Source organism: Synchiropus splendidus, chromosome 2 (assembly GCF_027744825.2).
Source record: "Synchiropus splendidus isolate RoL2022-P1 chromosome 2, RoL_Sspl_1.0, whole genome shotgun sequence".
Classification (NCBI taxonomy): domain Eukaryota; kingdom Metazoa; phylum Chordata; class Actinopteri; order Syngnathiformes; family Callionymidae; genus Synchiropus; species Synchiropus splendidus.
In genome coordinates, this window is record NC_071335.1 from 16,071,325 (window position 1) to 16,098,315 (window position 26,991).

Sequence of the window (26,991 nt, forward strand, 5' to 3'; positions counted from 1 at the left end):
GAGAAACTGTTAACTCCTCCCAAACAAGACGGAGTTCTCGAATACTACGTGTTCCTCCTCCTCGCTCCGCTTCTGGTGTTGACATCTTCGGTCGTTCCTTATTGTTTGTGTTTGAGTTGTGTTATTTGTATTAAAGTTAGTGTTAACTTCACTCTCGTTGTTCGAGTCTTCTGTGAACCGACGTTGCAATTGTGTCAGACTACCTTAGCGATCACGACAGAGGGAAGTGTGGACCTCTCTGAAGGACAGAGTGTGAGGGGGTGAAGCTCACACATACAGTACCTTTGTGGAACCACGGCAGGAACCATGGGCAGGAGACGTTAACAACAGATCCCGGCAGTCCATCAGGCCAGCAGGCATACTGGTCGAAGGTCCTGTTGCAGACCACCCCTGCAGGAGAAAGAACCCTTTCACCTCAGTGTTTTACTCACAGATATACGACTCAAGTCTCTGTGGACAGACTTGCCTGAGGCAGGTGGAGTGCTGTCAATGATGTCCAGACACTGGTTTCTGTAGCTGCTCCACTGCTCCTTCAGCAGCTCCAAGGAGTTCGTCGTGTAGACCTGCTGAAAGACCAGCGACTCTGAAGCTGTTTTCCCATTAGAGGTGATAACACAGAGGGGTTGATGACAGATGGGAGTTTTAGTTGTGTACCTTAGTGCAGCAGCAGAGTAAGAGCAAGACCAGAAGGAAACAAGCCCTGGACATTCCACTGATGCTGGAAGGAAGGGGGTGGGAGGGGAGCAGGGCGCACAGGAGGCCCAGCACATGAGGCACTCGCAGGATTTTGTCACAGCGTAGCCTGGAGGCAAGAGGACAGAGGTGTTGGCGCGTACATGCCTCTCTGTGTGGGACTGACTGTAAGCATATCAAGCCTAGTGAGCTCCACCTCCTTGTGGAGCACCTTTGCAGGACCCCACGAGGTTAAGCCTGAAGTTAAGGCAGAGAGGCTGGGGAAAGCATTGTGGCAATGAGAGGTCCCCACGAAGATGATGTGACAATCCTGTGTGTGTGTGTTTCAGCGCAAGGCGCATTGATCGCAGGATCAATTGAATCTATAAGCAGAAAACAAACAACAAAACATTTTCTTCCGATACGACGACGGCCATAACTTTGATTTGAAAGAGAAGACGCAATAAAAGGAACCAAAGAAGGCGACCGACAATTATCTACAATAACAAACAAACAGTAAACAGTAGTAGTTTATATGTTTTATTTTCAATTAAAAATAAATTCTGTCTGTCAACATATATTCCTCAATGTGGATATATTTAATCTCAAACTTTCATTCATTCATTTTCTGCCACATTCTCAGAGAATATCTGGGTCCATATGTGAAGAGAAACAGGTTGCTTATGTCTTTTTTTTTTAATAGAAATAGACACAGAATTCCTTTCTAACAGCTGCCACCAACATTAATCTGCCCACTTCGCCGTCGCACCGTGAGTGAAGTGTAGGAAGCTGTGAAGACATGCAGCAGCAGGATGTTAAGGGGCTTTAAAAGGCCTTCAATTACTCATCCCGACATGCGATCATCGCTGTTTCTCTCCCCAACAGAGTGAGACGAGCACGGCGAGGTCGGTGAGCAGAGCGAAATCTGAAACGTTTCTGCAAAAAACACCGTGAACATGGACACATTTTTAGCTAAAACGTTTCAAACTCCATTCTGTTCTGGTCTTCAAGAGCTTCTTTGATGTTGAAGTGTGGGGCTGAACGGTGGCCAACACAGAGTGGCAGGCTCAAGTGTCTGCGTCGACCAAGTCTGAATCTCAGGAGAAGATATCGACACTTTTCAGGTGGATGCAACCATCTGGAGAAGCAGTGGAAGTTGCGAACAAAATATAAAGGTGACAGTGAGACTCAGGAACCTAAGGCGATCAGGCGTGTGACACATGAGCCTGGCTCTCTGTTGCCTCTCCGTTCATAAGTCGCCTTAGGATTCAACAGGCAAAAGCAGCGGATTTGATCAACCGCCCTCAAGTGCAGCTCTTTATGCAAATGTCATCTGTGAAGCGTAACCACTCTGCACCAAGGTATGGATTTACTGTACAATCAGTGATTGGAGTGGTTGTAGCATTAACGTCGGTCCATGGAGACCAACAATAATTGTTGTTTGCTTCTGGAGAAGAATGCACGGCATGTGTGTTGTATGGTGGTGAGCCTGCATGTTTAACCTCTTTGTCAAGGAGTCAGTCCTCGAGTAAAAACACACATCAAAACACTTGGTTCTCCTTACTTCTGGTCTTTAAAATGTGGTTACTCACAACAAAAAAATGATATTTTGTGCAACTAAATCTTGTATTTTATTATGCAGTAGTGAAAATTGGATGTTTTTTTTGGATGACTAACCACTACTTTCAACATGTCTTTGCTCTACATGATGATCATTTTAACGCGCACGCCTCTCTGACATTTCGGAAAGAATGTGAGAATATCCACAACATTTCTCCACATGAACTTGAGGAAGTCCATGTAAGGCAGGAGTGTCCATTTTGTCAGTCGCGATCAACCAGTCGATCGCCATGGAAGAGTAGATAGGCGGCAGGGTCATGAGGTGAACGTGCGAGGACGGATTATTCAACTGTAGCTTGATGTAGCGCTCAGCAGGTCGCATCACGCTCAACAACAAACTCCATTACGGTCATGAGAACCTGAGCAGTTCCCATGATGCTTTGCAGCCCAAAAAAGTGTTGGATCACTAGAATATGAGATTCACGGGCTTCATGTCACCAAAGTCGAGCTCAAAGTGTGTGCACCCCCGACATAGGGCAACTTTCCGAATCCTGGTAACACATCTCAGCGATACTTAAACCTTACTATCAGAGCCTTCCACTGCCTTCTTGACCTTCCTCTCCACCTTCTGCCTGGCAGTTCCAACCTCAACATCTTCCTACCAATGTACTGGCTCTCTCTCCTCTGTACATGTCCAAACCATCTCCATCTAGCCTCCTCTGACTTTGTCTCCTAAACACCTGACCACATGTGCTGTCTCTCTGATCTACTGCTTCCTGATCCTATCCATCCTGCTCACTCCCAGAGAGAAGCTCAGCATCTTCACCTCTGCTACCTCCAGCTCTGCCTCCTGTCTTTTCCTCAGTGCCACTGTTTCCAAACCATACAACATTGCTGGCCTCACCACCCTTTTGGACACTTTCCCTTTCATCCTCGCCAACACCCTTTTGTCACACATCACACCTGACACTTTTCTCCAATGATTCCATCCTGCCTGCACCCGCTTCTTCACCTCTTTCTCACACTCTCCATCACCCTGGACAGTTGAGCCTAAGTACTTAAATATCTACCACCTTCTTTATCTCTGCATCCTGTAACTTCAGCTGTCCACTTGGCTCCCTCTCATTCACACACATGTATTCACACGTATTGCTAAATTTCTGAATGTATTTCTGACATAAGGAACTATAAATATGTGATATTAGTAGATACTGATACTCAAATTCTGCCCTTGTTTCACCAGATCTGTATCAGGTGTAGTACAAATCTACGATCTGACTTTAACTTCCAAGTTTAAAAAAAAGTGCAAAAATGAATTATTTAAAAAACAAAAAAAGAAACATCTTCACCCTCAAATAAATGCAGCGGCTGATCAAGTCTAAGGAGAGAAAGTAACATTGCCTTCGTCGTTCAGACGAGCGGCCACTCAGATCCCACAGCAACAGTTGGATTTAATATTTTGTTTGAAGAAAGGACCCTTCAGCACGACCGTAACGCTGTCAGGTTCTGGTGAGCCGATTCATGGTCCTGAATCGAATCGATTCAATTGAGCTGGACTTTGAGCTAACTGCAAGAATATCGACATCCAAACAAGCAGGGGATTTACACCTCAAGACACAGGAACCTTTATCCCGCCACCAGTTTGTCAACTCACTGATGGTTATCTGTGTGGCTGCTCAATAAGCTGAACGAGTGTCTGTCTTGTTTGACTCATCAGATGGTGAAGCCTCGAACTCAGACTCTTTTCAGAAACGCTTCTCTGCTCAGGAATGGAACTGATCATCAGCAATGATGATAAAATAAAGCTGAGTTGAACTGATGCAAACGGCATGTAAGAGAGGCTGCGCTAATGCAAAGTGTTGTTTTGACATTTAGATCAGAGACAGTCGCTGAACAATCGCATTAAACCTGTGGAGCAGATCTCACTTCCACTGTTTAAGCAGATTATCTGTCCCGCGGTGATGAACTGGTGATTACAGAAGTGCGTACAGCAACAGGCACATTAGCTTTCCAGCAGCCTCGCCACTTGCTCCCCAGCACGAAGACCGATTTAACTGATCAGAGCTTGCTGTTTCTGACAGATAATGTGAGGAACTATGGCGCTAACTCAACTCTGTAGCATGGTGTCAGACGTGTGCAAGCTTATCTTGGCATTCAAAAATAAAAGCTGAACGTAAATACTGAAACGTGCTCTGCAATAAACACAATTGTCATTGTTATTTGTCTCACAACTGTCATTTTTGCATCACAGTTGTTTGCTTTTTTCACAATGCCAATATTTTTTTATGCGGCAGGTGAGTTTTGACAGGAAGACAAATAACCAACACATCCTCACTCCCATGGCGCCATGTATAGACGTCCTATACTGCCCGAAACGTGAAGAAAAAACAATGGACGTTCATTCATTCTACATTTAATAACATGTCAAATCGCTATTTAAAAGCCCATCAACGACAGTGCGCATCCCGCGCTCATGCATTCCCGCATTCTCTGTGTGGAGTTATGTGTAAGTAAAACCTGTTTCTTTTCTCTGCGTCATGGTCCTTATACGACGCATGCCGCCATATCTGAACGCTTCTTTCAGTCCATTGAAACACCTATGCATTAACGTGCAACGCTGAAGGCTGCCTTTGTCGTCGGTATAGGACGCAAAAGTCCACTTCCCCGACGTCAATATATCACGGTATGGGAGTGAGGACGGCTTGCAAATAACATGCACATTACCCACCCATTTAAAGCCTGTCCCTAAAAGCGTGGACACAAACTTAAAATGAGAAAATGAACACGCTATCATAAACAAATTGGCAAACAAATAATGAAAATGCAAAAACAAAATACATAACAATTGAGATTTCAATGAGTACTATTCAACCGAAACTTAAGAAGCAGTTGTGGTCCTCAGATCAAAACATTTGACTGACCCTGGTCCAGTCACAGCAACTGTTTTAGGGGGAAGTAATAAAGCCTCCACACTTCTAGATCCCATTGACGGTAAATGTCATATTTGTGTTTGGCATTCATGCTATATTCATACTAAACCTTCAGACCAGCATGACACAGGTGCTTTTGAAGCACACGTTCTGTGACAGGCGTAAACATGCGGGGCACACCATGTGCACGGAGGAACGATAAACACAGTTTTCAAAGGCCACGACTCTTCCAGAATTCAACATCACCGTCAGTCGTCCCTTCAAATTCAAATTCCCTGCACTGACGAAAACATTAGCGATTCGAAGTGACATGGTTCGTCATCATCACTTGCCAGTCTGTCGACGTCCTCAGCTCCCTTGTGCGTTCTTAACAATAAAATGATATAATGAGATGCTGTGGAACATCTCATGCGTTGTTTCTGTCACATCACACGACGACACGACGATGCTGAGTCAGCAAATCGCCACAGTATTGACCCGAACATGGAACATTGTGACTCCACACAGAAAGGCTTTCAAAACTAGGGCTGCAACTAGCGACTGTTTTCAGAGTCGTCCAGTCGTGGACGACGCTACAGTCGACGAATAGACACATGACATGTGCGGGGTGTCCCATTGCAGTGTAGTAAACAAAAAGAAAGAAAGAAAGGAAATGAATGTAAAGTGTTCAATGCACAAACTGTGGTGTGAACACTCCACGAGTCCTTTGATCTGTCTCCTCTTAGTGCAGTTGAAATGATGAAAGCAATGACGTCACAACTAGTCGACTCATGAACCTGTCAGCAAGTCATTTTTTAGTCGATGACAGTCACTGCAGCCCTCTTCAAAACACAGCCTTGAGCTGGACTATATTCTCTGGCCTTCTTGCTGTGCAAGAATGTTGTCTTCATTCTAAAGACTACACAAAATTTCTTCCTTTAATGTCATCTCTGTATGACATAGTGCTGACTGAAGGTTGCGGTCAAAGGGATTTGGAGCGCTGGCTGTTCAGCATGTGACGTAGCATGTCGGTGTGCCTTCCATTAAGAATTAACCAGGCACAACATCCAACAAAATAATATGTGCCGGTCCGTGGTTTGTCAAGGGCATACTGGCACACGCTTAATATACATTAGACAAACTCACTTTGCACAACATTATGGCAGGTAAAGGTGTAAAGCTGACTTTAACCCTGGATCTTGAAGACATGCATAGTGTGTTCACTTATATGAAAAACATAGCTTCATTTATTCTGGTAACACAATTTGGCACTTAACAATTTGACAATTATTTTCACTTGAGGGATTTCTACACGTACGTCTCTTTGTGTTTTTAGGGTTCGAACAATGCAATGGAGTTAGTTATCTTGTGTTGTGTTGGTGGCAGATTTATGAGAGCAACGTGTTGGCGACACAGCTGTATAAATCTGAGTGTGTGGTGAGGCATGAATGAGTTAAATGAGCCACATGAAAGAAACCAGGTCATCACAAAGTTGTGTCCTTCAATGATTTGGACCTTGTCATTCTCAACTTCAACAATGAAAACTGAGAGTCGTGAACAAAACATGTACGTAACTGTAGTGTAAGAGAGAGAATCTCAAACTGTTGCCATGGTAGCAGTGAGTCACCTTCAGATTTGTCTGAGGTATTGAACATTTTGGGGGGGTGATCTGGGGGGAAATAGTCACCCAGAAATTGGACAGTTAATTGAGTCTAGGTCCACAATTATTTAATCACTTTGACATTTAACAAACAAAACAAAAATACACAATAACAATGACATATAGGTGTCATACACTCAGCGCTCTCTGTAATTACAAACCAAAGAAGTATTTATGAAAACACTCAGTCACAGTTACTTTGAAAAAGTAATCCGACTACTGATTACTTCCTCAAAACATAACTTAGTTACTTTCCGGATTACTTGAATTTAAAAGTAACTCAGTTAGATTACATGCTGCATTTGGCAGCCGACTACAGCTCTCATTGCCTAAACAATATCTTTTATGTCAATTTTGAAGGTTGGAGTTCTTGGGGGTGCAGCGTTTTTCCATGTTTGAGGTCATTTTTTTTAGCACAATCGTGAATATATATGAATGTACAGTCAATGTTTGACTTTAACACACTCTGAACTATTGGAGCGAAAATGACACACAAAAAGCAACAGGTATGAAAAACAAAACAAAGTGATATATTGCCATTTATATAATAAAATGTAGGGAATGCCCCATTATGCTGCATAATTATTATTATTTTGCTACTTTTTTTCTTTCTTTTTTTTTTTTTTAACTACAAGGCAAAAGTTTACTAAGTCTCATTATGTCACTTCTCCTGGACGCAGTAGTTGCACTTAAGTGGCTGCTGTTACTCGCTTCTACGCTCCGTCACGCCAGTGGACCATTTTATTTCTGACTTTCGAGAGAAAATGCAACATCAGTACCGTTTCTGCACCAAGAAAAATAATCTATAAAAGTCTAAAAATCTATCATAAGTGTCATTTAACTTGACCTATCAAAAGAATAAAAAAAAACTGGTACATAGTCTGCACTTTCGACACATTTGTGAGGCTACTTTATTTCGCTTTCTTTAACCGGTGAATCTGCGCGTTGGTGGACATCTACAGCAGACAATAATTCAAAGTAGTGGCATTATTTTCAGCTGGAAACATGCATCTCTCTCCTCACGCCCTTGTTATTTACTGCCGTGTAGCCGGCGGCTTGACATGTGACCTGCCTGTTCAAACCGTGACTGGCGTGTCCCGCACATGTTGTCATGCCTAAAGATGCTGTTATCGAAAGTGAATGTTAATAGTTTGCTTCCCGACAATGGCAACAACCTCCCGTCGGCTGTTTTGAATGGCATTCGACTTACGTCCAATCCGACTTACGACCGGTTGATAGGAACCGATCCCAGTTGTAAGTGAGATGTTACTTGTACTTTGTTTGAAATAGTAACGCGGTAGATGACTCGATACTGAAAAAGGCTGTGATATAAGAGTAACACGTGACTAAGTAATAAGTTACTGGCATCACTGCTCAGCACACAGAATTGACGTCACGCTGTGTTGGACCCAGTTACGAACACAGTCAGCAAAAGTTACCAGAAACACCAACAAATGACCAGTCTGATAGATAAGTAGAATAAAAATACTCAATCTTGGCTTCAGCAGTTCAATATGAGAAACACAGGCAAATTCTCCTTCATCTCACAAGCTCTTTCTTCAGCTTAGCTTTTACTCACAATCGCATTGCATATTTACAGTGGAGAGAGCGCCATCTATGGGCTGGGAAAATAACAAAAAGCTCAAGGAATCTTTATGAGCAAGTGGAATGGATTTTGTATATTCTGACCATTATTAGATCTATTCAACAGTTTGAACAATAAAACATAGGAAAACAGTAAGTACTAGTAGTATTGAAGACGCACAATATTCCAATAAGAACCAGGACTGGAAAGATGTCAAATAAAAGACTGGATTGGGCACTGTGGTGAATGATGTAGAGCCACAGTGATTTTCACGCTGACTACTGTGGTTACGAGACTTTCATTATGAGCTGCTGGAGCCACGTGGGTCCTTGGGCAGCATCAGCCTTCTCACTGACGTCAGTGAAGGTAGACACGTTTCCCTGCTCCTTTGAGAGGCACGTTTCATCCCTTTTCAGGAGAATAACATCCCCTATATGATGACATCCGCAACTACCTTTCACAGACTTGAGAAAAATGAGAGCTTCATATAGGCTTCTCTCTGTGCCATGCGTTCATTGAAAACATATTTCCATTTTCCACAGCTTACAGATGCAGGTGAAACGAAGCAGTACCACCAGAAACCGCGGGGGGACAGTGTTGCTGTTACTGTTGTTCTAAAGAGACGCAAAGAAGACATAGCAATGGCAGATATTATCTGTCCTCCAGTAGCGATACATTTAACGGCCGCACTGACCAACAACGCTGCCTTCAATTCCATCTTCTGTGCAAGATGGACATTATCCTTTTCCAAGTGGCCATGTTTGTTTTGGAGTTTGTGGTTGTGGTATGTGATCAGTGATGGACGGGTACATTTTTGCATGTAAAGGGAGCATAAATGGGCCTGTACAATGCAAGGTATTTTAAAAAGGCATCAAGTCAGATAAAGAGAAACTGATATGACATTCCAAACTCTAGTAGAAAGGTAATACAGTGACAATGAAATGATACAATACAAAGGCTGACAGCAAAGGACAGAACTTTTTGTTTATTCAGTCGGTTCCTGCGAGGAGCTGCAACACCAGACCATCCTTGAGAAAATTGCTTTTCTTTACCAGGAAAGTACTGCCTCATGCGTTTGGGCTGAAGAAAAAAAAGCTTTTTGTCCAGCTACCGTTACCTTCCAGGTGTGCCGGAGAACACACAGAAACTGTCTTCAACAACTGGCTGACCCTTCACTCTAACATGAGGAGTGCAGAGGATTTCCCCTCTGAGAATGCACTTACTCTGAAGGTTAAAATGACTCGCGGAAAATATAACTTCTTTCCTTCACATGCTGGTTCCATGACATCAGAGCAGACCCAAGCGGGTCAAGGTCAACTCAAAAAAATCGCCGAGCAGTTGGAACACTCTGCGTCCAGCTGCGACAGGACTCCGCCAGAGGACGGGCATATCCTCTGTGTTCCAGTCAGTGGCTTCCTTCAGGCCACAGACTCCTGTCCCAGCCGAAGGACTCTGACAAGGAATTGAACTTTCTAACAACCAGCACACAGATAAGCTGTGGTTTGCCCGCAACAATGGACCTGCTCTGTCAGGACAATAGATAGCGGCAAGCCGTAATCGGGTTAGGAATAGAACCTGAACGCTCGATAAACCAACACCTAAATACAGCTCGGATGGATGGATCAGAGGGCCTGAAGTTAGTGTAGCTTTCCACATTATTCTATGATCTACTGTCTTCTTCATGCCGTCATTCATCTCATTGGACATCTTCCTGTTCCTATATACCTATTAGTCCCAACACCAATTCTCTTGCTGTGACCAAACTCAGGGGAGCAGCTACTTTGTGAACCCAATACTTTAAAATCAGCCACTTCACACTGCCTACACTGCAGTCTATGACTTTTCCATTAGAGGCCTCTGCATTTTTTAAGTATCCTTGTACAGTTTGTATTCATTCTGACTGGGTTTTACGTTGGCAACAAGGAGATCATGAGTACCATCTGTCATGTTTTGGAGCTGCATCCCACAAGGACTGCGGCACTTGGGAGGCAGATATGGCTTTGAAATTCCATTTAACCTCCATGCAAATGAACTATGCTATGAAATTGTCCTTGCATTACACTTTTCATATCTCAAAATACAAAACAGCAGTCTATGTCTACAGGTCAAACAGCATGGAGAAAAAGAAAATGAAACAAAAGTCTAATAAAACAAAGCTCTATTTGGTTTTGATGACAGTGACATGACAAGTTATTGAAGAGACCAGCAGACCAGGGTAAGTGAGGGGATCTTAAGACTGGAGAGATATAGGGAGTTCAGGTTTTCCATCAGCAAAACTCTGACCTGCTGGAAAGCTTGTGCTCAGACCAGGTGTTTGTCTATGGCACACTTGAATCAAAAGGGTCAACTCAGTGAAGGCTTTGTTCTCTCAAACTGCTTGAATGAATCAGCAAAAAAAAGTTCAAATACATTCAAATGCCAAACCTACTTTCCATTTACTGTTTTTGGGGTATTGCAACCACTCTAGCCAGATAAAAGTCTTTGGTCTTTTTATTCCAGACTGGAACATCACATTCTGTTTCAGTACTGTTCGTGACTGGACGAAAGGTTGACATGACCAACAGAATAAGAATAATAAATCATCAATAAGAATAATAAATCATCTGAAGAATCAATCGCACAAATGCACGTTCACTTTCCATGATTCTAAAAAAAGAAAAATCTATTCATTAAAAAATGTCCAGCAGGGGAATTAATGATTTTTCAATACAGTGATTAATAATTAAATAGTGATCATGTTCGCGAGTTGAGGTCATCCGCTCAGGATGATGCCTCTGTGGTGAGGCGCTCCAGCATGTCGAGCAGGGAGGAGGCCGCTACAGTGCATTGGCAGTGTAGGTGCCCTGTAGGGTGGGATTCTGACCCGAGATTTTCCTGCTTAAGGGGAGCGTTTCACAGCTGTTGTCAACACGAAGTGAAGCGTGACTCTCAATGTCAGGAGGACACCTTTTAAGGAGGACTGTCAAGGAAGTACAATGCTCTCCATCATTCCCAAACCCTCCCTGCCAAACTCCCCCTATGTAGATACAACCCTGGCATATGTCCCACTGCTTTACAGTTCCAAGAAGATAAATGTCTGGGTCTTATTATTGTGGCACCTGCCCCCACGATCTGACCTCGGATAATGGAAGATGATATCAGGAAGAAGGAGCTTCTACCTGTAGCACCAAGCCTGATGATGTGTACCATATCTTTATGTTAATGGCTCCCCAACTCATTCCATGCCGTAGCAGAAAACCTCATTAAACTGGGTCTGACTGTCAGATTCAATAAACCCCTTTGAGCAGTTGACTGTCCACTGCCTTATATCCCAAGCCAGAATCATCAGGTCCAGCAAAGAAGAACGTCATTCATACGATCCATACACTGAGAGTAAAAAGGTTATTGAGGATGCAGCATCATTCTAATAGAGACTTTTGGGAAACAGTGAGGTAAAAACTCACAGTATTTGTCACTAGGCAACGTAGAAATAAAGGGGTTAATGGCAAATTTATATTCAGATCACGACGTCACAGTTCTCTTCCCTGACCAGGATTGTGGAATGGAGATTGTATATCACTGTTGTCCTCCTCCTCCTCCTGCCTCTATTATTCTGCCAACAGAGCTAGAGGAGGGGTCTGCTGAGAAGCAAATACAGAGCGCTTTCCTTCGTCTTCAGATCCTGAAAATCAGTCAAAAAAAAAAAAAGCTTTACATTGGAGCTTTTTACCCTGAGATGAGCCGTTGGGAAATAAGGGACACAAAGATGATTCTAACCTTGTTCACTGTCGCAGTGCATTGCAGGACGTATTGTCTAAAGAGGAGCGACACACATCAACAACAGTTTTGTTCCGATTTTCCTTGTTCCCAAGGAACACCAGACTATCGCAAGTCAGAGTACCCTATCAGAGAATCTTTATGCCTGCGTGTGTTCAGAGTGACTGACCCAGATTACACTTTGAATTTGAAGTTTTGCCTGAGCAATCACTGGATATGCTGATATATGACACCTAAGGGTGGTTTCACACTGCGGACTCTGTCACGAGACAAAGTGCGGTCGGCTCTAAAGTCCGAAATGTGAACACAAGCGAGTCGGGATTTGGCCGCGGACATGATCCCGCATGGAGAGCTGCACCTCGTCTCAGGAAACTCTCAGCTGGTGGTGAGCTTCTCGCCTCAGGCGACTCTGCGTTAGTTGCCGGAAACTACGCGTACAGCGCGACTCCACACAAACATGCCGGGCAGTAAAGGGTCTGATCGCTGTCTGGGCGCACAACATCGTTCAAATGCAACTTGGCAAAGTCCCAGAACACTGAGGTGTGCGGCCGGGAGCTGCAGGAGACTGGTGCTGTGGCGCAGCGCAGCGGACCGGGACTCGTGATAGTACTAAGAATTGACAGGAATAAGGTGGTCAAGCAGATGGTGGTAAACAGGTTGTTGCGCAGCTGATGACGACTTCCTTTAGACCTGCTTCATCATGGGCCACAAACCAGCTATTTTGCGCAGCTGAGAAGAGGCAGAGGTGCGAGGCTGCACAGCAGGGGGCGATTCAACTCAGGCCACCTGAGACAGAACCCACAGTGTGAAACCGCCCTAAGATCCAGGTGCTGCCTGCTGGTTAACATATCCAGTAGTGTTCCCTTGTTTCAACAGGTGAACCTACAGATGACATTATAGAATGTTTTCTTGAATTTAAAATGCTTAAAACCATGATCATGAAAAAAATCATCCAGTATCTGAGTCGTTTCTCGGAGGAGTAGGTCATAAATCGGCCGATAACAACGCACGCCTGGGTCTCATCAAATCAGCAGTGTGAAGTGTTGAGTTTTAAAAGTAGAATTAAAACTACAAACACACAGCAGATTTCGCATTCACTCCACACGTTGGTTTCACAGCACGTAAGTTGCTGTTTCGCATGTAATGCCCACATCTCTGCACTCATCGAGGCTTGATTTACAGTTTGATGTTTTTTTTTGACGGGTGGTTTTTCACGTTCACGATGTGATTTAACCAAATAATGAGTCAAATCATGTGTTGCGCTGCTTCACAAGTGTAATGCAGTTGCGCCACTCAGGTTAGCTTTTATATATAAAGGCAACAAACAGGCAGATGTCGAAAATCTAAATGGTTTTTTAACATCTCGAGTTTGTGGCGTGATTTCATCAAATTCTATCAGTCTGTGTTCTTGATTTAATCCCAGACTCCTGCTCTATTCATGATCCTTCATATATTCTCTCAAACAGGTCTGGTGTAGGGACAACAGCAGTGCCGGGATTTCTGGCATGACAGAAAAAAAGCGCAAAAGGTGGAGCAGTTTCATGTCCCTCACCAGCCACCATGTATTTCAAGATGGAGTGTGACAATGACGGATATAAGAAGACATAACATTCCGAAAATTCCGATTTTTTTTTTTTATTTGAAAAAGTAAAAATGCTTGGTAATCCACAGTGAGTTGTAATAAAATATCGATATTTTTGAATTTATCATTTGTTGAGGAAACAGAGGCAAAGCAATTGCTTCTGAATGTCAAACAGTAAATCTATGCCATTTCTAAAACCCTGTCAGCGCCTCATTTCATCAAACCATGCCGCTAACGCTGCCCACCGCCGCCCGCACCACACTCACATGCGCAGGCCCTTTTCAACATCAATAAAAACTGCACAGTTGAAGAGGATTACATTACATTAAAACCATGTTTGAGTGTTTCTCATGGTGATGACAATCCTCCGTCCTCATGTCTCTCCTCCTCATGCGTCCGGCCCATCTGAGTCTGGCTACCTTCACTCCAGCTGACCCCTCCCACTAACCCTCTCCACCTGTCCAACAGTAACAACGAGGTTACGGTAAAACCACAAATACCGCTTTATATTCAGTCTATTGGCTGCAAACTCCCCTGACTCTGGCAAGAAATGTAGATTATAATGATGCTGTGATGCAACCTGGCAGCGTCTTGCTGTTCAAGATACACGTCGACCTCTGTACAACAACATTCTTCATGCATGGCTGTACAGTATTATACATTTGGAGATCCATAAGAAAATATCTTCCAGCAGAGCCGGAGGAAATATGATGCATTTGGAAAAAACACATGGGCAACTACACACAGTTTGTCTTTACATTATTGCATTATTAATGCACCAGGCCTCTTGTATTACTGAGGAATCTGTGTGCGCGTGTGTATATACAGTACATGTGTGTGTGGGGGGGGTGTGTGGCATCAGAAACATGGCTGGAATATCACACAAAGCCCATCTGTGCCCTGACAGAGTAGGACCATGCACTGTAGAAGCCAGCGCTAGAATTCTCTAGTCGTGATAAAGAAATGAAAATGTGCAAGTGAAGGATCGTCTTGCAAAGTCTGAATTAAAGTATCCGTCGTCTCCGGTCAGAAATTGTGACTGTAGTGATAAAACATTCAGCTATGTATCTAAGTCTATGTAAATTTTACAATATGCAAGTAAAATAAAACTAATATTTTAGCCCAGAAAAGAAGGTGATAAATACATGTTAGACTGCAGGTAACATTACAGTGAATGAACTGAAAATATGTGTAGAATGTTTGGGGAATCCTCAGCTGTATAAGCAGACACGGCTCTAGTTTGATCGTGAAGTTGAAGGCGCTGTATATTAAAGCACATAATAAAATATTTATCCATTCTCAAACTCATTGGTAAAGCTCATGAATCCATCATAATACGGGGCTTGCTTTATCTACTTTATGTAGTTTGAGATCATCGGTTGAAGACTATTAGTGAGCTACCTGCTTTGCTGATCGATTTAAAATAAACGTGTATCGAGGAAAACGTTTCTTTCACGCACTACATTGTTGCCTTTTTCTCACTTTCCTCACCTGACCAGTGTGTAGTCTGCATCAGCGACGCCAAGTGAGTCCATCACCCTACTCACACTTTTGCTCAGTGTAGACCAATCATGTGTGACTTTAACAGAAAAAGAAGTGTTAAAAAGAGTGACGCTGGGCTACGCATGAGTGGGAGTTTCACCTCGAGAAGCCAGATCTAGAGGCTCTACTCGCTGAACGTTTGTTCAGTGGACGGTGTTTTGAAGAACATGTGAGCCTGTGAACTGACTAAAAGGCAAAAGTCACATGCTGAATGTGTAGGGCTACTTCAGGATACCGAAACCTGGCACCAAATGATGGAGCATGCAGTGGTACCTCGGTTTTCGAACATCCCGGACTTCAAACAAATCGGAGTTCGAACAAGAACGTTTTTTTTTTGCTTCTGATTTCGAAGGAAAATCCAGAACTTGAACGCCCCCGAAAAACGCTGGAACGCTGTGCGGAGCGATCAGCTGACCCACGACACGCTTTGTTATTGTGTAGAGCGCAGCCTCTGTATGCAGACGTGTCCCGTTAGCTACATTTTTATGACTTTGTCACAGCCAAACTGCACAGAAGCGCACATTCAGAGCTGGACACGCACCGGGCACCTCTTCACTTCTGGAGAGACGTCACTCACTCGGCAACCCCTCCCACATGCAGCGGCCACACACATAGAGGAACAGCGCACCTGCAGCAGACACTCTACATTCACTCCTACAAAAGTCTATTTTAAGGCTTGGAACGCATTATTTCTTTTTCCATTCATTGTAATGGGAAAAATCGATTCAGATTTCAAACAATTCGCTTCTCGAACCGCCTTCTGGAACGGATTGTGGTCGAGAACCACTGTATTTTCATCCTTGCTACTGTACAACCCAAACATTAAAGAACCAAAGTTTGGTTTGCAGCTGCTTCTCAACATGCGAAGTCGTTGCCTTTTCGACTCATGTATGTAAGAGCAGTGAGGATGTGTTGGTTAGCTTCGAGGCTAATATCCTCTCCTGGCAAAATCTTGTTTACAGATTATGAATCAGGTCAATTTCCTCTTCAGACATAGTTGGCAATAATATTTAATTTCAACATATGAATGGAGAAGTGTTTCCCTCGCTGAAATGGAATGAGGCAGCTGATCAACCAGTCAGAGGAGGGAAGAATGATGACATCACTGGATGCCTGCTCTCGAACCCAGTGGACCAAAGCTGAACTCTGACTGGTCAGAAGACGGAACAGTGTGATATGTGGAATAGGCTGGGGCAGAATGTGATCACGCACCACTGGGTGAATCATCACCACATGGCAATAACCGTTCAGCTCATAATTTCAGGGGGACATCTTGGGAAAAAAAAAAAAAGAAATTATGGCAATCTTCCCTCGCACATTCATCCAGCAGAAATCAAATGAAATGCACCCAGGCTCATTACGCAAACATGTCTGATGCAACAGCGAATAACCAAGTTATATTCCGTCATTCACTAATTCTTGATAGGAACTGAAATCCATTTACCTTTTCAATTTCACTGTTGACTTCAATAACGTTAATCAGTGGCTGTGCAATTTCACAGGAAGATCACATCTGTCACCGCACACAAGAGACACCAGGTTAGCGGCAACGGCGGTCCACGCTCCATTCATTGGACCCCATTCAGGAGCCTTTCTTGCCTGAGTGCGCTGCTGAAAGGAGAGTGGCTCATGTTCTTCACTGTGCAAGACAAATGTACTGAAGAACTGCGAGGAACAGTGGATTTGCATTTTCCACCGGAAAGAATGCTGCACTTATGTGTTCATAAACACAGGACTGGCAACACAACATCTGCTCAATGCAAAACTGTGATATATCCAGGGACAATGAAACTGCTTTTACTTGCTTTGGCATTTCTTTAACGCCGTCTGGAATGTACACATTCCAACAACATCCCAAATCTTTCTCTTCAAGCAGGAGCACGACTGCTTGTGCAAACGAAAGCATGTGGAGTTGAAATAACAACATGTGATTCCAGTCCCCCTCAACTGCTCTGTTTACCGAAGTGATCGAGTTATTTGTGTTGAGACAGCTACTTCATGCCTCCAGCTCACGTTTGTCGTGATAGTCGGTGAGTCATTTCATCACGTTCCTATGACGCCTGTGTGTACAAAAGGTAGTCAAACTCTCGTGTGAAGATGACTCACCCGAGACACATTTTTTCTCGCCATCAATCAACACACTTTCACATTGGGTTTCCCCCTTCCTTCTTGATCGAGCAAGTTCATTTCTCTAAACTTTTAACACTTAAACTTCTATACCTCTTCTCTCGCTTCTAATCCAGTGTCTGTCCAGTTTCCCACTGAGGCACCAACCAGCAAATACGACTACTGTTTCACCAAAATCAGTCCACAATAAAAATAGAGTTAGAGTAGTGACACCGAGCCTGTTCACCACACATGGGCATGAAAAGGATGCCATTTTAAAGGAATTCAGGGTCTATAAACGGGAGCTATCCTCGGGATCCCACCTTCCCTCCATGATTCAGGAAGTCCCTCAGAGTTGCCTCCCTGTCTGACGCGGCTCATGAATGTTTTCTAACATAAGTGTTGTGCAATAAAGAACATACTGCTGTGTTCCACAGGGCAAAATCACAAAAAAAAAGCTAGAGCCAGTTGATGGTTCACGATGGCGTGGCACGCCATCATGGTCTCATCATGCTCATGTATACAGGCCCAATGCAACGAGTGTGCCGCATGTTAATCGAATTTATCGTGAGATGCATAATCGTGGAGATTGTTTTTGGAGGTACAATTTGTAAAAATCTGTATACAATAAGTTATCGCTCATCTCTGCCGCCCACTCTGAAAACATCCATCCGCATGGAATGGATCAGTCTTCTCGGTTCTACTTTGCCACACGTTTACCTGTTAAACTGTGCTTCATAGGTTCACATCCCAAGTGCCTACAGATCATTTGCTAGTTCAGCTGAGGCACTTCCAGAGGAGGATCTGATAGGTTGGTGCTGCAGCTAAAGAACACACACCTCCACACACGAGAGGCAGGGAGCGTCAATGTTACGAAAGAAGGGAAGTGAAATCATATATTTTGAGATCATAAATATGGTTACTTGAGAGGGACGAAGGAGGGAGAGTGAGCGAGAGCGAGGACTGAATGAGGATGAGGTGTCATCAATGAAGCAAGAGAGAGAGAAGGATTGCTGATAGAAGAGAGACAAAGGTGTGCGTGGAGATCCAAGATAAAGAGTGATGGATGACAACATTCTGAACACATGACATCTCTCTTGTCACAGCAACTTAAACTCAATCTTGCTGTGCTTACAGTAGCAGGACGGAATGTCCTTATGAAGACACATGGGTGACACCCTACATACTCACGTCTGCCGAGCTTCGATAACCTTCTACACACCGTGGGAGACCCCCCATAACCGGGTCACTCCGGTGTCATCATTTTACAATCTCTTTGTTTTGTTGAGGTTCTGAGTCATGTGATCACCCTGTCAGCACCTCCACCTGCTCCAGCGAGACATGCTCCACATGTCAGAAACCGGTCTGGGTCACTGTTGATTAAATAAACAAGGGTGTCTACAGGGCGGCACATCTCTCAACATGCACACATGAAGTTTGCCCGTTCAGCATCAGGCCCTCATGTCTCTGTGCCGTGAAAACAGAGGGGCGAGTGAACAGATTTTAATGTCGCTAATTCAATACCAACACAGAACTGGAGTAAATTAGCAGCAAGTGATCCAGCAAACTACGGCCGATATTGGAGGATAATCCATGCACTGACACATCTCATCTGCTCAAAACACAAGAGACACTTCTCTGTGCCGCATAAACATACACCCAGTTCCTCACCTTTCATTGCATTCCATTTTTTTGTTGCTGTGGAGCAGATTTTCCAATACAATACATACACAATCTCGACGCGTCTAACATTGTATATTCTTCCTCCAACATGTAGTGTAAATCAGTGTTGCTGCATGTTAAGAAAACCATTTTCGCCCGCAGTCACCTTAAACCTGCTTCCATGCTGATGAATCAATAACCTGAAGATGAAACAGAGGAGTCCACATAGAAAAATTCAGGACACATGAATTATGCATGACGGATATCAGTAGTATTTATGTATCTGCGTCCTGTTTGTATTCTAGGAGAGAAGAGATGCACTGCTGTGTGTTTATCGGTCTGAAGATCAAAGCTCAGAGGAGTTAGTGATAGTAAAGCTGAAAAACAAAGAAGTTGTAGGTGAAGACTTGCTATGCGTGATTTCCCCCTTGATGCATGTGGTATTTCCCGAGTCAAAGTCTGCGCTCTCCCCGAGAGAAGAAACACATGAGAATATCCGCAGGAAAGTTGGTGAATCTCAGCAACAAAAGTCATGTGGTGCTGTGGAGTAGATCTGCATGGAGGGAGGTGTTTACCTTCCAGTGAAACTGGAACCCCATTACCGTACCTTAATGTATGGATGTGCTTTTTTTTTGTCTTGTGTGAAAACTTGTGTGTTTGATCGGCAGCTCTGTTGAGCAGGAGACGTGCTTGAGCTGCACTTCCCAACTGTTCACCAGGAAACGGATATGATGTCGAGTCCTGCTGCCGTCACAATGATATATTTGAGAATCCACATTTTCCCCCAGCCCTGGTTACAGCCCTGGTTTTCATTTACTCTAGTCTTGTTTCAATTTGTCTACGACATCAAAGGTTACGTGAACCCTTTAAGTAGCCATTGCCTGGTGTCACATTGACGCACTACTGTAACAGAAATAGCTGAAAAATGGTAAACGTTCAAGGCTTGTAACCATCTTCACTGCCTTTAACAAGTAATTCTGCACACAAATTCCAGACTTTATCTGTGCACCGCTGTCTACATGGAGAACTTAGCGGTGCCGAAACTTGCTTTGGACATCCACGGTGATCTGTAAATAAATGACCTCAATTTCCCACAGCTTCTCCTGCAAGTCAAGCTATGGCAGTTTAGCACTTGCCCTTCAACAGCCCCCAGCCAAGGTCATTTCCGGTGTACCATTGATCAAGACATCTTAACAGCTACATGGATTAAACTTTGTACAAACCTTTGTATCCAAACAGTCATATACTCTCATCCCGATTGAGAAATCTGGCATGAATATCGAGACATGAAACACTGTCCACCCCCTTCATCCTTCCATTAATTTCAATGGTGTTTACACTAGCAGCATTATCTGTTATTGGAGTTTCATTCTTGGATTCCCAACATCCCTTTCACTGTTTCAGACATAAGACTTTTGTGGCTACACTCTGATTTTACTGAGGTTCCCGACTACTTTTAAATCTATGAATGCTGTTTCACCATGGCAAAGGAAAAAGCTCTTTGAACCCCACTCTGGGATTTTATTCCATAAATAGTGAGGTTAATGTTGATAAGGTTGAAACTGCACGATCTGGTTCAAACAAGCAAGACAGCAGATGCTGATGGATTGGACTATTTGGCACCCAAATATCTACCCTGATGCAGAGGTATAAAGTAAACAGTGAAATCTCACAGAGGAGGGACTGCTGTGACACTGGCTGGGCCGGCCTGCCTCCGGTTTCACAGTCTACTTAACACTCGTACATTACGAGCATAAACACAGGGCAATAGAGGCTCCGTGATGGTTATATGGCACATGACACTGGCTACATTTCGTAGTAGTGAGTGTAGTAGACATCACAGGAGAGTTATGTCCAGCATAAAAGAAGACAGGGAGGGAAAATTAAGGTAAAGCAGCTCGTGTGGAGGCGCAGGAGAGAATTTCATCACGCTCCATCTGTCTTTAGCATGCAGCTCTCCCGCAAAAGAATTGCAAATACTGACACCAAAGTGATCAAAAAACAGACAAATAAGCAAATACTCCACTCATTAAAACACATGAATGGGAAAATAAATCAATAAAAAAGACAAGTTTGTACTTGTGAATGATGTGAACTCATGAGCCCCAAATATCAGCTATGGGTACTGGACATTATTGACATTATTGACAATATGGCAACTTAGTATTGTACTCGGATACTGCATTTGAGCGGCGATACTTTACTACTTTTCAACTTTTTCGTACCAAGTTTATTCTCCAATTATCATTCTACTTTCAATTTAATTCATGTCATATAAACATTCTGCAGGTAAAACCACTCTAGTGTGACAACCAGGAAAAGTACCCAACAGTGTCAGTACCGATCAGTTCCTTCAGGTAATCCATATCCAGAACCGTCCAATCGATCATGCGAGTGGTGAGCGAACAAGAGGGCGGGGCCATGTCTTTCTTGGCACTGGGTGCTTGCTCACAAGACCCAGATTCCAGGTTTGGCCCAACTTTAGAGCCCTGTTGACCCTGCCTTTTGCCCTCTGAGCTTCTGGGACCACTCAAAAACATCTATCCAGGCTCTGCATCTAGGCCAACTAAAATAAGGGCTCAGTAGATTTCAGCTGTTTCCTCCGAAGTGGATAATTTTGTTGAAAATAACGTGAGTGACCGACTTAGTGGTTAGTGTCCTGGTGGAGGTAAGACATCCCTCACCGCTGTCACGCACTGAACCACACCGTCCATGAGGAGCACTGTAAAGCAGGGACGTTCATCCGCCAGCGCTGACGTGAATGAAGCAGCTCCAGCCACAGTGACCTGCTGAATTACTTTTTCCCTCTGTTCTCTCACCAGGCGTTGTCTGCCTCATGAATGAAAGCAGCTGAGTGCCCTCAGCTTCTGAGCACAGGTGATCCGACAGTGGGGCAGATACATTTACTTTGTCTTCATATCAGTTTAAAAAGCACAATTCATCACTGTCTGCCTTCCGTAAATGTTGGCTGTGTTGACAAATTAAATCTCTGCTAGCCATTCTGCTACGAATGAGTGCGCTCATGTCGAGCGAAAAACACTGAGCACCCATGATAGATGGACCTGAGATCTAACCGAAATATAAGGACAAAAATAACTCAGTCGGAGGACATGAACTTGTAATCCAAGCCTGCTGCAGCAATGTTGCAGGAAGCATACAAATATAGCATGAAAAAAAAAAGAGTCTTTTTGTCATCGCCGAAGTCCAGATAAACACAACGCACAATAATTTTCAATAAATACTGATAACTCTTGAAGTCATTTTTCCACTCCGCTGGCACCTTAAGAGCCTTTTATCTTGGGCTTTCTGTGTGGGTGTTTTGTCATGTGAGTATCAGTATACTAGATTACATGTCTGTATTTCTGTAATGAGCGTGATTATTATAAGTTGTTATACAAGCTGGATGAGAAAGTGACCGGTTTAAATCCCACCGAACAGCAGTCTTGTAGTTATCTGGTGTAGGGATCTCCTCCGAGTGTGTGACACGCAGGAAAGCCCTTAGTCGCGTCACTATGGACTACAGCACGTCTTTTATTTTCAGGAACCAGTGACGTCTCAGTTAGTTTGAAAGCTGTCAGCTGTGGAAGTCCTCATTCGTCTTCAGTGTTACATCACTGCCCAGCATTTCGAGTCATCTGAGATTGAGTAAGGGGGAAATGTGCAAAGACATTCAATGCGATTTTAGGAGTATCCCATCCAAAACCTTGCTCTTAATTTAAGTTATGAAGTGGCAAAGCCTTGGAACAGGAAGACACTTCCAAACGCACTGTGCATGAATCACTTTTGACAAACCTCTTCAGGGCTCAGAGGCCGAGCATTCCTGTTCATCCTGATGCTCATAACCTCATATCCATTATCCCTTCATCCTTTCACTCTCGACCCCTGCCTCACCCTTTCAGACTCCCACTCTGCGTCAGATCACTCTGCGGATCACTGTTAAGTTGAGTGAGTCTCACTCCTGCGAAGGATGAAATCCCAAAATGGACAGATTACTACTAAACCACCGGCAGCATTAAAGCCATGACTGAAACCATTGCTAACACTATAAGTGGAGACACTTAAGCACTTGTTTGTGGCTGCAAAGGTAAGAAATACGCACTTTAACAGAAGCAAAAAGAGTCAGTTCCTCTAACGTTGAAGTAGACAACTGAAGGGCAACTCCTACCTAAGCATCCAGCCTCGTCCAAACATCCCGCGCACCGACGCACCGGCAGAGGTTCATCTCCGGAGTCGACCCGTCACCGCAGTTGCAGGCGGCCGAGCACCGACACATGAGCCGACGCAGCGGAGAGGACAGAAGTGAAGAAGAACGGAAGGACACCGCCGGGAAAGAAGGGAGGCTAGTGCAATATGGTCATATTCCGCTTTTAAAATGAGTCTACCGCAACTTCCCCCCCAAAAAACACCTGTCTCCCCAGGAGGTGGAAACTAAAGAGAAGTGCAGCGATGAAGCGGGATGCCGCGTCTTCACGGACGTGTCAAGCTTCCTTAGATTAGCAAAGGACTTCCGGTGAATTCAAAAAATAAAACGACACCGTGGAAGTGCCTGTCCATCTCACACTAAGGTGATTACCACGCAGAATACTAGTTTGGAAAGTAGGTTCATAAGATACATTTTTTTATTCGATTAGAATCACAATTCATGTCAGAACATAAGATGGAAAAACAATTACTGGGAAACATGAGGAAAATCTGTGAAAAATGAATATGAAATGAAAACGAAATGAATATGGAATGAAAATCTGTACAAACCTGCTTGCCTCTGAATTCTTTTTATTCCCTGTTTTCATCATATCATCATGCAAGTGACAGTCATATATGTTTTTTATGTTGTATGTTATACATAGATCAATGTCGTATATGTCACGTAGTAACATTTCAATGTAATACATGTGGCAGAACTGACAGTAAAAGCTACCTTATCTTGGTTAGTCTTTATTTCTTTTTTTCTGCCTCCTCCCATGTGTGATTTCAGTTTCAACGACAGACATTCATGCCATATCATTGAACTGCTCCGAATAATAGTGTTATTCACTGCTGCTCTTATGACGGAGCCCTGACTCACTAGGAGAAACCGCCTGCCACATGATCAGATGAAGTTTTGGTTCATCACCCGGGCAAATAAAAGATGGGACTTTCAGGTCGGCCTCCTTTTATTCACAGCATATTAAGACACAGAACCTCATTCTGCTGGGTTCAACAGAGGAGCCAGAGAAACGCTGACTTCTGCAGTTGATAAAAAAAAAAATCAAGGAGTAAGGATTGTATTTGTTACCTGATAAAACTTTGTCTTATATTTATATTCATATAACAAGTTATGTTATTTCAGTCTGAACAAAGGTGCAACATCTTTATGTATATTGTATTATTATTATTGCTTTCAGTCATGTATGATCATTTTTGAAGTTGTTTTTTTTTCTATTGTACTTTAATGATTTAAAATGTGAAAGAACGTCCAATCACATGTAAGATATATACAATAACGTTAGAACAGCACAATCACAGACATCCTGGTGGAGGGAGAATGCAGGAAGCCACACTAGCGCTGGCAGAGGGTCACCACGATTTGCAGTCCTGACCCCACCACCAGACATAGGCCACTCACCAGTCCCAGATCCAAAGCAAAAAAATGGGGGATGAAGTCTGAATGAATCTGTTAAGATGTTTAACACAAACCTTTGCATCACAATTAATGTGTACTCCAATCTGACTGTTGCCTTTCAATACTTGTATTTGTTTAGAGTACTTATTCAGTTCAGTACACAGTGATGCATCTTGAGGATGCTGTTGGACGGTTACAGCTTAAATGCTAAGTGAGACAAGGCCTTTTGCTTGCAAGTCATTGACATTGAGTGTTCAACAGCAGGGTGAGAGAAAGAATGTTAAGAGTTTCTGTGGAATTTTCTGGCGTGATGCTGCTCACAGTGGTGGTGTGTGGTTGGAGATGTCCATCCCTGTTCTGAGGAAGTGCAGAATGCTATGCATATTTTCAGCCAATAAAAGACGGCTTGCAAAGCAGCGAAGAAAGCAAGCTTCAAATGTGAGTATTTTCTTTGTTAATGGAGATATACATATTCAAAAAACATTGGATTATTTTAGCTCATTTAACGCATTATTGACCTCATTGTTGCACAACATTTATTTTATGATACAGTGGCACCTCGGTTCTCGACCACAATCCGTTCCAGACGGCGGTTCGAGAAGCGATTTGTTCAAAATCTGAATTGATTTGTCCCATTACAATGAATGGAAAAAGAAATAATGCGTTCCAAGCCTTAAAACAGTCTTTCGTAGGAGTGAATGTAGAGTGTCTGCTGCAGGTGCGCTGTTCCTCTATGTGTGTGGCCGCTGCATGTGGGAGGGGTTGCCGAGTGAGTGAGGTCTCTCCAGAAGTGAAGAGGTGCCCGGTGCGTGTCCAGCTCTGAATGTGCGCTTCTGTGCAGTTTGGCTGTGACAAAGTCATAAACCAAGACTCGCCTCTTGGTTTATGACTTTCCCAGTCTCGCCTCATCCCTGTCCCAGTGACAACAGGACATCAAACCCTGGAGTGTGCGCTCCAGCCTCGGAGGTGTGGAGAGCGAGCACCTCCCCTGTGACACTCTACCACGGTCCAGTGTGGAGACAGGAAAGGTTTTACACCTCAATATGAAGAAAAAACAGTCCGCAAATGTAGCTAACGGGACACGTCTGCATACAGAGGCTGCGTTATACACTATAACAAAGCACGTCGTGGGTCAGCTGATCACTCCACGCACGTTATGGTTTTTCCGGGACATTTGACTTCTGGATTTTTGTTCGAAATCAGAAGCAAAAAAGTCTCGAAGTTTTTGTTCGAACTCCGATTTGTCCGATGTCCGGGACGTTTGAAACCGAGGTACCACTGTATTGGGTCAATCGTCTTCCTCTGAACTGCCAGACTGAACGCTGCTCTTGAGCAATGCTGTCCCCCACAGTCTGATGACGTATCTGCACTTAAGGGGTGTCCTATTTCTGGCCCTCAACGCTTTGAAGATTGAGGATTGATCTTGAGGACTAAGGGAGGAATTGGAATTCATCCTTGCTCCTCCTGTCGGCACTGATAAGCTTCAGAGCACCAATTCACGCTCACCTTTCCAAACACAGGTGAAAAACCTGAGGCACAGACGCTTTCTGGAGTTGAGTAAACTGACGCCACCAGGAAGCTCCTTCCATCTACTTACATCCATCAAATCCATGAGATGTTAAACGCTTGACTTTCTTATTCAAATATTATTATACTTGGGATTTAACTGCCCCACATGTGTCATGCGCATCAACGTTTAAAAAAAACAGTAAACAGAAAAGTACACAGCGACATTCTAGTCAGTGTGAAGAGTGATGCTCTCTCTCTTGAGGAATCTCTGAGCATTAACATAACAAAACGGGGCGTGTTCAGTGGAGGAACAGGTGTAGGCGGAGCAAACTGAGAGAAAAAAAATACATTTGTAGTGTTCATGCCAAAAGATTTATTAAGTATTTTATTTGTTATACCTCTGAGATTTGATATCCATTTTATGGCCCACTAATGTGGCACATTCCAAAAGAATCCGGATACGGACTGAGCCTTCTGTCAGTGTTCTCAGTGTTCATTTGGTTCTGCGCGTTTCCACGAAGCTTACGGATAAGGACCAAACAGAGCATCACCACTGATAACTGTTGCTGTTACTCCCTGTTACGTAGCTTTTTTGAGACATGATTAAAAACATAACAATGGTGGAAATTCTCCGTCCTCTAGTTTATATAGATATATTTATATAGATATATTAGATATATTTAATGGCCTCACCGACCACTGACCCCTACAAGGATTCCTCTGTTTTCCTCTTTTGTGCAAGAGGTACATTATTATAACATTAGTTTGTCATGGTGTTAAACGTTGACTGTGGGCTGCTCCCCCAGGTGGACATATTGGTGAACTGCAATACCAATGCAAAGACCG

At 43.6% G+C, this 26,991-nt stretch overlaps 1 protein-coding gene across 4 annotated transcripts in view; it reads right to left on the reverse strand.

Annotated features, from left to right (window-relative positions):
• LOC128754975 (glucagon receptor-like) overlaps positions 1 to 23,490 on the reverse strand; it is a 36,687-nt gene extending 13,197 nt beyond the window's left edge. For 2 of the 4 annotated variants that reach the window (XM_053858019.1, XM_053858022.1), the window contains exons 1-4: positions 14,049 to 14,134; positions 655 to 802; positions 467 to 566; positions 283 to 390 (exon numbers count right to left, since the gene is read on the reverse strand). In XM_053858019.1, coding sequence (XP_053713994.1) covers positions 283 to 390; positions 467 to 566; positions 655 to 802; positions 14,049 to 14,116 — 424 coding nt within the window. In that variant the 5' untranslated portion in view covers positions 14,117 to 14,134. Of the gene's footprint in view, positions 1 to 282; positions 391 to 466; positions 567 to 654; positions 803 to 14,048; positions 14,135 to 23,199 lie in introns of those variants that run through there. The other 2 variants (XM_053858021.1, XM_053858020.1) reach the window with 2 other exon arrangements.
• Positions 23,491 to 26,991: the final 3,501 nt, after the last annotated feature.